Source organism: Coenobita brevimanus, chromosome 28 (assembly GCF_032717465.1).
Source record: "Coenobita brevimanus isolate Jiangsu-jjx chromosome 28, ASM3271746v2, whole genome shotgun sequence".
NCBI classification, from domain to species: Eukaryota; Metazoa; Arthropoda; class Malacostraca; order Decapoda; family Coenobitidae; genus Coenobita; species Coenobita brevimanus.
Genome location: NC_136981.1, coordinates 7,059,240 through 7,070,662, shown reverse-complemented (window position 1 = coordinate 7,070,662; position 11,423 = coordinate 7,059,240). Strand labels below are relative to the sequence as shown.

The 11,423-nt window shown below is 44.5% G+C and overlaps 1 protein-coding gene and 1 pseudogene across 1 annotated transcript; both read left to right on the top strand.

Annotated features, from left to right (window-relative positions):
- On the top strand, window positions 1-1,804 carry LOC145394792 (cuticle protein AMP1A-like). Its single transcript, XM_080268577.1, has 3 exons — window positions 1-9; window positions 473-666; window positions 1,633-1,804. Exons 1-3 carry the CDS (start codon window positions 1-3, stop codon window positions 1,802-1,804), a joined length of 375 nt encoding a protein of 124 aa, XP_080124703.1.
- Window positions 1,805-9,075: 7,271 nt separating this feature from the next.
- LOC145394655 (cuticle protein AMP1A pseudogene) lies at window positions 9,076-11,038 on the top strand (annotated as a pseudogene).
- Window positions 11,039-11,423: the final 385 nt, after the last annotated feature.

Sequence of the window (11,423 nt, the reverse complement as noted above, 5' to 3'; positions counted from 1 at the left end):
ATGAAGCTCGTGAGTACTTCCCTGATCTGACACAGGCTTCTATTACTTATAAACTCACCTCCTTTGCACCTGTTAATGAAATGCAAAATCAGTGTTAATATATTGGCTAAGGATACACTCTTGGTACTGGCTAGGAACGCCTTCAGGTGGTGGCACTGGTGGTTATACAAACGCCCCTCAGCCCACTCCCTATCCCCTTTTGAGGATGGTGGACCGCAGGAGGACCATGTCAGCCTGCAGTACACTGGGTTCACATTGAGATGATCGTGAGGCTGAAACTACTGCTACCACTACTACTCTACAACTACTACCACCACCACTACCACTACCACCACCACCACCACTCCCGCCACCATCACTACCACTATCACCACTACCACCACCACCACTAACACCACCACCACCACTACCACTACTTCTACCCCCTACTACCACCAATAATTTCACGTCGCACCCCCCACCCAATCGCCAGGTGGTCCTCGCTTGCCTGGCCGCCGTGGTCGCCGCCCGGCCCCAAGACGCTGACGTACAGATTGTGGCGGACGAGCGAAGCGACTCTGGCGACGGCAACTTTAACTACAACTTCGAGACTTCTGACGGAACTCGCGTGTCGGCCGCGGGCACTCCCGGGGCTGAAGGCACCGTCAACATCCAGGGCGAGTACAGGTGGGTCAAACCAGGTCAGAATGGGTCATATGAAGTCACTACAGGTCACAATAAACCAGGTAGCAATAGGTCGTGTGAAGTCACTACAGGTCACAACAAACCAGGTAGCAATAGGTCACATGAAGTCACTACGGGCCACAACAAACCAGGTCGCAATAGGTCACGTGAAGTCAATACAGGTCACAACAAACCAGGTCGCAATAGGTCACATGAAGTCACTACGGGTCACAGCAAATCAGATCGCAATAGGTCACATGAAGTCACTGCAGGTCAAAGCAAACCAGGTCGCAATAGGTCACATGAAGTCATTACAGGTCACAACAAACCAGGTCGCAATAGGTCATCATAGGTCACAGCAAGCAAGGTTGCAATAGGTCACATGAAGTCACTACGGGTCATAGCAAACCAGGTCGCAATAACTCATCACAGGTCACAGCTAACCAGGATGCGATAGGTCACATGAGGTCACTATAGGTCATGCAAGCCGTCCCAGATTGCAACAGGGTCACACAGTACGTCCCACCATGTCACGAGAGGTCACATGTCACTCCAGGTTCTCAAGGTCACAAGAGGTCACACCAAATAATACCAGGTCACAACAGGCTACATACGTCACACAAGATCAGACAGTCCACAACATATTTACTGTATTCATCTATCTATCTATTTATCTATGTCTGTCTGTCTGTCTATCTATCTATTACTATCAATCAGGTAGTAAGTCAGAGCTGTGTGTTATATCACTCACTCACTCAACCTACATACCTATCTATATACATCAATCAATCAGTTTATCAATCTTTCTATTATTCAACCAGTCTATCTTTCAACATTTCAGTCAAGCACCCTATCTTCTATTCATCCATCCATCCATCCATCGATCTATCTATCCATTCACCGATCTATCTATCTATCCATCTATCTACCTATCTATTCATCTATCTATCTCTGCCTCTCCCTCTGCAGCTACAGGCTAGAGGACGGCACAGAGGTCCTGGTTCGCTACATCGCCAACGAGAACGGCTTCCAACCTGAGTCCGACTGGCTGCCCACGCCCCACCCCCTGCCCGCCCACGCCATAGAGCAGATCAGAATCGCCGAGGAGCAGCGGGCACAGGGCATCACCTTCGAGAAATAAGGGAGGAGGGATCTTGGGTCACGATGATTCAGGAAGCTCCCTAACACCTCTTCCTAGGCGATTTATGCCGTGTGTGTGTGTGTGTGTGTGTGTGTGTGTGTGTGTGTCACGTCGATTAAGAAAGCTCCCTAACCCCTCTTCCTAGGCGATTTATGCCGTGTGTGTGTGTGTGTGTGTGTGTGTGTGTGTGTGTGTGTGTGTGTGTGTGTGTGTGTGTGTGTGTGTGTGTGTGTGTGTGTGTGTGTGTGTGTTCGACTCTGGACATACGATTAATAGCTCGTTTCCTAAGGTCCAGCAGTCCTCCTACGTAGCATGAACCTTTACATATCACCACTACGGCTGTTACCTTAGCCTAACCTCTTTCATCCTGTGTTAGTCATTCTATAACTATTCTTGTTTTTACTCTTGGCTTAAAATTGCCATCTTTTTCCCTTGAATCCTGATTAGTAACAATAGATTAACACTAGAATATGAAGCCAGTCACGAAGAAGTGCTGTGGAAAGGATGTATAGTCGCAGCAATAACTTTTCCTCCCACCGAGGTACATGAAATAATCTGCAAAAAGGACGAAAATCAGGGCCAAGTTAAGGTAAAAGAAGCTTAGCAGAATTTTATCAACCAGCCGTTCTAATAAATGAATAAGAAAATAGATAGATAAATAAATCACTAAGGAAGAGGTGTTACGGAGACTCCTTAAATGACGAGAATACGTGACCTGGATTGACCTCTTCTGACCTGACGACCTCCGATGTGGCATTGCATATGTTTTCGATTTTCTCCTCTTTTGTTGTTGATGTTCGTTTCTTATTTAATGTTCTCCTTTGATTTATGTAATAGGGGTGAATAAAATGTTTCTCTGCATCGTGGTGTATCATTACTATTGACTCTTGCAAGGAGTTTGGTTCAAGGGGGGGATATGATAGTCTTACGCTTGTAGACCCATTTATGTTCATGGATTAAGCGATACGTAATGGGAGTGCTGTTGGTGTTCGGACAGCATTTTGATGACTTTTGCCTTTTTTGAGGAATCTATCGACTCTTAGGTACGTGGCTAGTTATGAAAATGTGTGGTATGGCATGAAAAATTCTGGGGTGCAGTTCAGAGATTATGTTAGACGAACGAGGCGTGTGTGCGACTGGAAGGGGAGGAAGGTGAGTGATCTCAGGTTAAGGTGGGGTTAGGTTAGTCATATGTGGCGTCTGCATAGCTCTTCAATCTCGTCGTGGATGGGGTGGATGGAAATGTGAATGAGAGGGGAGTTAGGAGAGGGTATAAGTTGACAAGAGGCCGGGGCAAACCAAGAATGGGAAATGAATCATTCTGAGTGTCACAGCCATAAAGACAGTCTCAGGAGAAAATTTACCTGGCGATGTTCGAGTTTAGATGAGCAAGCGAGAATGAATATGAACAGAAGTGAGGTGACGAGATCTGGGTGAGAATGAACGTGAACAGAAGTGAGGTGATGAAATGAGGTAAGAAAGAGAGACCTGAAGGAGTGAAAAATTACTTTACCAGAAGAAATAAGGACAGTGTGGAGTACGATACATATGCGGCAGTGGATACAGCAGGAAATGGAGCTCATGGGCCTAAAGTGAGCCGTGGAATATGAGAAAGGGCAGTGATATTCGTGTCAGACAGGGGTGTGTGGCAGGAAGGATCAGTCCCTGTCTAGAGTCTGGCCAGAGATGAGAAAGTTAAACAACAAATCGTGGACCACAACACCATAAAGACCAAACGAGATGAAATGCGTTACAAAATAAGTTATCTAAAAAGTCTATGAGGCGTGATTTGGTCTGAAAAAAATAGGAATGAGAAAATACGAGTAAATTATGAATGGCAAATCGCTATGATGTAAACGTAATCAAGGTGAGTTAAACAGGTAAAGCCAGGTGATGAGAATAAGTGATGAGAGATTGGCTAAGGGAATATATAGGGATGGAGAGAGGAGGAGATGGAGGCCATAGAAGAAGTGGAGGAATGGAGTGAGTGGATGAATGAGACTATGAACAACGGTGAACTGAACATCCATTAGGGAGAAATGCACACAGAAAAAAAAAAGAAAAAAAAAAGAGAGAAACTGGAAAGAAGTGGTATATGGAAAGCAACACAACGTGAATGATAAAAAAATAATAAAAACGGATATTAAAGGGTAAACTTGGGAATGAGGATTAGACTGGATTAAAGGAATTTGAGGTAGTACATATGTAGGCAGTATACGCAGGAACCTAGTGTGTTAATGCGTGTGAATGAGGGATGACGATGAAGAAGCTATCCTGGCCTCATGCATCACCAAACAGAGGATAGTAACATAAAACAATAAGTTTGTTTCTGCCTCTCTTGACTGTCTTTCTCTTGTGGTACTATACTCGTTTTACTCTTATTTGGCTTAAAATTATCATCTCCCCATCTTAAATGCTAGTTGTAGCGATAGATTAACTCTTGAATATGGTCCTAGTCACGAAGATGTGCTATGGAAATGATGCAGAGTCGTAGTATTGTCTTTTTTCTGTCGTTGGGCTACGTGAAATAACTCGCAAGAGGTCGAGAATCTAGGCCAAGTTAAGGTGAAAGAACTATAACACAGGTAAGGTATGAAGGTTCCTGCTTTAACCTGAACAGCTAAAAATACTCTGAGTTTCCTGTGGCTCCGTCTTAACCCTTTTAATCCGAAAACTTATTGTCTATTTCATTCATGGTTATCGAATTTATCCATCGTAGGGGAGCATTTCGAAGTGGAGGAGTGAATTACAGCCTTCACTAACTCTTTTGCTACTGGATTTTCTTTCGATGATTGCATATATACTCTGAAGAATATATCGTTGGAGTGAAGGGGTTAACTCTACAAATCCTACACTCCCTTTGTACATCTGTCATGCCATTCCCTTTCGTCCCTGTTTCTAATGACTTCCTCTTACATACAACTTTATTTTTATTTATATGGCATGCTATTAATAACTTATACAAAACATAACGCCCGCTCTTCCATCGCGACCATCCATATAACCAACGCGATATGTGTCAGAGTAGTTGCATACCCGCAGACATAACACTCTTCTCACTTTCACTTGACCCAAAACTACTCTCTCTTCTTCTTGAACGCCTGTAGCAATAGATTAACAGCAGAATACGGTGCTGGTCACGAAGAAGTGCTTTGGAGAGAATGTAGAGCCGCAGTATTGCCTTTTTCTGCCTCTGAGCTACGTGAAGTAAACAGCGAAAGGACGAAAATCTGGGCCAATTTAGGGTGAAAGAACTATAGGCACCAACCACGCAGTACAGAAGCTTTAACTCACTGCATTCCGTAAACAAGAGTCCAGTCGTGTTGTTTATTGTGCTGTTTATTGTGTCCAGTCGTGTTGTTTATTGTGTTATGCTGAAAAAACATGAGATGAACAACGGATGGGGGTCAACATTACTGGCGATGATGGTGGCGGTTGCGTCTTTCAGTTTAGCTTCTCATTTCCTTCCTTTCATTTCCCTTTTTGTTTACACGGATATTCTGCTTAGCTTAAATAAACAACGGGTGATTGTCTGGTGTTATTCACCCTCCGCGGAAAACAGTATTAAAGAAACAAGGATGAAGTCAGTACTCATACTCCAATCTGAAGGGGGAGAAAGTGAAAAGTTGTTAAAAAAAAAAAAAAAAAGGGTACTGTTCTGAATACATTAAAATAATAAAAACAAATGTTCGAATATTTTTTTTTGTCAGACTGTGTAGTGTGTGTGTGTGTGTGTGTGTGTGTGTGTGTGTGTGTGTGTGTGTGTGTGTGTGTGTGTGTGTGTGTGTGTGTGTGTGTGTGTGTGTGTGTGTGTGTGTGTGTCATTCGCCCCGCTTAGAGTACAACTCTCATGTGTGGGGAGGCTGCCCACATACAGCTCTTCTCAATAAGGTGGAGGCAAAGGCTTTTCGTCTCATTAATAACCTCCTGACTCCCTTCAACCTCTGTCTCGTCGCCGCACTGTTGCATCTTTATCGCTTTTCTATCGCTACTTCAGTGGTCACTGCTCCTCTGAATTGTCTGCTTGCATCCCTCCACCACTATGGCAGGCACGTAGCACCCGTCTAGCAACAAACTCTCATCCCTCTTCTGTTCAGCTCTCTAATGCAAAGGTAGCCGTTACTCTCAGTCCTTCATATATGCAACAGGTCTGCTATGGAACTGTCTTCCTCTGTCTGTATTTCCTACTTCCAATCACCTCCCGTCTTTCAAACGCAGTGTGTCCGGGCATCTCAAAATCAAGTGGTCTTGAATTAGTCTCTCTGGTACCTTGTTTTTATATTTTCTATGAGGGAACAATCTCGCGGAATTCTGGCCTTTGGTTCCTCCTTTCTTGCATAAAAAAGTATAATCTTAGGAAAGCATAGTCGACTGTCACTCATCTTTTCGTCACGAGATGTCGTCCCTTAGCAGATTAAAAAATGTCAAGCGTTATCAGAAGTAAGACAGAAACGACATTGCAATACCGAGACGCTGTTCCTTCATCACTCAAGTTCTCTTCATGCTTCTAAGCTGAAGGAAATCGTCTGGGTGTACGAAGATTACATTAAAAAAGCATCGTACTGAAATGGATAATGGGTGCAGTTGTTACCCCTTTCTCCACGATAAATATATTCTCAAAAGAGCAAAACAAACATAAACAAATAAGTAAATAAGTAAATAAAGAGAGAAACAGATAAAAGCTTCCTTGCGGAATGAAGAAGTCTGGCCACAGATAGATAGATATATAAGTAGATAGACAGAAACAGATTGGCGGAATGGTAAATAGACAAACTGACAGACATTGAGATGGATGGATGGATAGATGAATAGATAGATGAAAAGATAGACACTCAAAGAGACAGACAAATTGAAAGACAGACAGATTAAACACCAAAAAAAAAAAAAAAAATAACACGCTCGGCACTGGAAAGGGGAATGTGTTGGTTCTGTCATTGTTTACGCAGTTTTCAGAAGCCTTGACACTATGGATCTTTGTGCTGGTGAGGCTCTAACGGAGATTACCATAAACAAACTCTAGGTCCTATCTGCTTAACCCTCTCTCTCTCTCTCTCTCTCTCTCTCTCTCTCACTACCTGTCCCTTTACTATTTTATCAGGGACCTTTATCCTTGTCTCGTCTGCCAATATATATATATATTTTTTTTAACTTTCTTTCTTCTGTTTTCTTTCTTTTCCTTTCATCTTTCTCCTGTTCCTTATTTCCCTTGTCTTTTTTCCTTTTCCTTTCATCTTTCTCCTCGTCTTATTTAGCTCTGTCTTTTCTTCTTTCTTTTGCCAGTCATCTTTTCTTCTGTTTCTACTTAATCACTTCTTCGCTTTTATCATGGTGTTGTTATGCCTCCTTGTTCGTGTTTGAGTAATTTCCCTTCATTTCTACTAATTTCTCTCTATTTCCCTTCCTTCCTTCCTTCCATTCCTTCTCATCTGCTCATATTTATCTTCCATTTTATCACCGTCCCTCTGAACCCTCTCTCTTTGCCCTCCTCTTCTCCCCAACTCATCCGTAATTCCTTTCCTTCCAGTCCTACTTAACTCTCTTTTTCCCTCTTCTCTTCCTCATTCTCCCTCCCCCTAGCTCTGTTCATCCATCCCTTCCTTCTCTGACTTCGTATCTTTCCATCACTTTAAAAATTTATCTAGCTTTCTTTCTGTGTTTTTCCCGTCTCCTTCTTTATCCCCAATTCTTCTACTCCTTTTTATTTCTCCTTCCTCCCTTCTCATCTTCCTTCTCCCTCCATCTCAACCCCAGCATTTCTTCTCTTTCTGTGCATCACCCCCTTTTCCTGCTCTTCCTATCTCCTCTCTATCTCTCTTCTAGTCATCCTTATTCCATTTTATCTCCCTTCTCTCCCTACATCCATCTCCCATTTCTCCTTGTCCATCCTTCCTTCCTTTTCTGTCCGCCTGTCCTTTCACCACTCTGTCTTGATATCGCTAAGCCTTCTCTTCTCTACCCTTCATCCTTCTCATTTCAGTCGTGCCTCATTTCCTTCCTTTCTATCCATTCCTTTCTCTGTCCGTCATCCTCCACTTCCCTTCTTCCTTTTCCGTCACCACTTTATCATAATCTCTCCAAGCCTTCCCTGTCTCCCCTTATTTTTCTTATCCTCTACCCTTCTCTTTCCATTCCTTCGTATCATTCTTTTTCCCCCCTCTCTTCTTCCATCTCTCTCTCTCTCTCTCTCTCTCTCTCTCTGTTTCTCCCTATTCCTCCCCCTCTTTTCTGTGTACCTATCTCTTTAACACTTATAAGCACTGACTCCCTAATATCCCCTATCTTCCCTCTCTTTCTCTATCCCCTCCATCCTCCTCTTCCCTTCTCTCTCCTTATCCAATCCATCCTCCTTCTCTTCCTCTCCTCACCCCTCTCCTCTCTCTGCTTGTCTATTTCTCCCTTCTTTACTCATTTATCTATCTATCACTTTACCAAGGTCTCTTTAACCCTCCTTTCTCTTCTCTCCACTTCTTTATCCCTCTATACTTCTCCTTACACACCTCTCATCTCTATATATTCTCTCTCCTCTTCTCTTCCATCCCTCTTCTTCCCCTTCTGCTTACTCATCTCTACTTTCCCTTCATCTCATATTTCCACTCCTTATCCTCTTCTCCATACATTCCTTTTTTATCTCCGTTATTTTTGTCTTCTCTATCGATCCTTCTTTTTCCACTTCTGTCTACTCATCTTCTTATTCCATTCTTACTCCTCAATTATTCATTTTTCTTTTTCCCCCCTCTCTCTCTCTCTCTCTCTCTCCCTCCTCTCCCTTTTTACTGTCCATCATTTCTGTGGTATTGGGGTCTCTCATTTTCTCTGTTTTCTCCTTGTCATCATCTTTTTATATTTTTTCTCTGCTCCTCCCTCTAGCCTTGTCTCCTGCCTCCCTTCTTTCCTCCTCCCCCCCTCTCTCTCTCTCTCTCTAACCGTCCCTCCTTCCCTTCCTCTAAACTCCTCCTCCTTGCCTCACTTTTCTCCTCGCCTTCTTACATCACCCTCTGAAACCTCCATCCTTTCCTCCCTTCTTTCTCTTTGCTAGTCCCTCTTTCAATCCTCACAAGCCACCTTCCCTCCCTTCTTTTATCTCTTTCTTCTTCCCTCCTACCTCCTTCCCTCCATGCTTTCCTCTTTTTCTCCCTCCCTCCCTCCCTTCCCCACAAGTGTCCATCTGACCTCGTGGGCAGCCCGTCACCACCTCAGCTCTCGACCACTATATAAACAGCCATCTCTCCGTCAGCGGCATCACCATCCCTCCAGCCTCACACCCACCCAACATGAAGCTCGTGAGTGTTCAGCATCTCTTAGGGTACCAACTCATTCACCCTCTCTGCAACTCACTCACCCACTCTCAAACTCACCCATTCACCCTCTGACTCACCCACCCTTCCTCTAACTCATCCACCCATTCTCCAACTCACCCTCCCACCCTCTACCTCTTCCACCCTTCCCCTAACTCACTCACCCAGTTATTGACCTGTTCACTTGCCCCTAACCGCCCACCAACACACCCACTCGCTCGCTCTGTTACGTACTCACCCTCACAGTCACTCAGTTTCTCATCCACTCACCACCCTCTCACTCACATTACGTTTACCCCATCGCTAATTACACACCTGCATCCCGCCCCATACACCTATAATACCTGCACTCAATTACACACCCGAACCACACCACATACACCTTTCTCCCACATCATACACCAGCGCTCTACCTGTGCTACACCTTATGCACCTATACCACACCTGTTTACTGATTTACACCATTGCACCACACCTCATACACTGCTTTATATCACATTTACCTCTGATTTACCCCATACACCTTTATTTCAGCACTATTTAATTATATAAACCATACCACGTACCATACATCTATATTTACCTGTTACTAATATATATAACTGAACCATACCTCATACACCCGCACCACACCTGTCACTAATACACTTGCACCACACTTGTCACTCATAACACAGCTCATACCACTGTCACTGAATATTCATCTACACCACGCATACCACTGTGGCTAATTATACGCTTGCACCACACCTCATGCAACTTGGGCCGAATATACATTTGTAGAATACTCCATACACCTGCGCTGCACCTCTCCCTCTTTAGTACATCTGTTCCACATCTCGTACATATGTGTCAGACCACACACACACACACACACAAACACACACACACACACACACACACACACACACACACACACACACACACACACACACACACACACACACACACACAAAAACACACACACACACACACACACACACACACACACACACACACACACACACACACACACACACACACACACACACACATACCAATTCTCTCAGTAAAGCGCGCATCTCAAGCTATGAAATGCTTAAAATTCTCCCAAACTCATCCATTTTTACGTAACCACAACATAACACTAAAGCTGAATTATGGGACTGGCTCACTTCCTTCAGGTGAAAACAAACTTACTATTAGAACCCCCTCCTCCTCCTCCTCCTCCAGGTTGTTCTCGCCTGCCTGGCCGCCCTTGCCGCCGCCCGCCCCCAGGACGCTGAGGTGCAGATAGTGACGGATGAACGAAGCGACTCTGGCGATGGGAACTTTAATTATAACTTTGAGCTCTCTGATGGAACCCGGGTCTCCGTCGTGGGCACACCGGGGGCTGAAGGCACCGTCGCTATCGAGGGAGAGTACAGGTGGGTCACAAATGGTTACAAAAGGTCAGTTCAGGTCACTATAGGTCACACTAGGTCACAGGAATTCTTACTGGCCATACTTGATCACAACGGGTCACTATCGCCACACCAGGACATAGGGGGTCACCACGTCATACCAGGTCATCCAACTCACACCAGGTCAAGTCATACCAGGTCGCAATTCACCTGTCATATCACCAGCCAAAACATCCACCTTAACCCCTACCGCTGATGCCTTTCTCCCTCACTCCCTCAGTTAGTCAGTCAACCATTCTATCTATATCTATCTGTTTATCTACCTGTTTATCTACCCATCTCTCTATCTCTGCCTCTCCCTCTGCAGCTACAGGCTAGAGGACGGCACAGAGGTCCTGGTCCGCTACATCGCCAACGAGAACGGCTTCCAACCTGAGTCCGACTGGCTGCCCACGCCCCACCCCCTGCCCGCCCACGCCATAGAGCAGATCAGAATCGCCGAGGAGCAGCGGGCACAGGGCATTACCTTCGACGAGGGCGTGGAGGAGAGCGACTGACCTCACCTTTGACCTCTAATGACGCACATCGATTTTAACTCTTGCTTCTGGAGTTGTTGATAGTGGCAATAACTATTCTTTAGTAATTTCACTCCGACCACGTATTTAGGCTTGTATTATTTTTACTTGATAATTTATTTGACTTTTTGATACTATATTTACTGCTCCCACCAGACGATTTTATTCAGCTTTGGAGAGACCTTTTGAGGAATTAAGTATAGCCGTCATAAACCCCTTCACTACTGGAAACTTAATCTTAAAGTTAAATTAATCGTCTGGCAGTAGTAAGAAGTAGTGTTAGTGGCAGATAGAACTCCAGGCTCAAATGAATGTGAACCCTGTGAACTGCAGGCTGAAACTCCCCCCCTGCTCCTCTAGTCCACCA

Bases quoted from the DNA above. Each gene is read 5' to 3' on its own strand.
- LOC145394792 (XM_080268577.1), top strand. The intron at 667-1,632 runs GTGGGTCAAACC...CTCCCTCTGCAG, and splicing joins AACATCCAGGGCGAGTACAG to CTACAGGCTAGAGGACGGCA.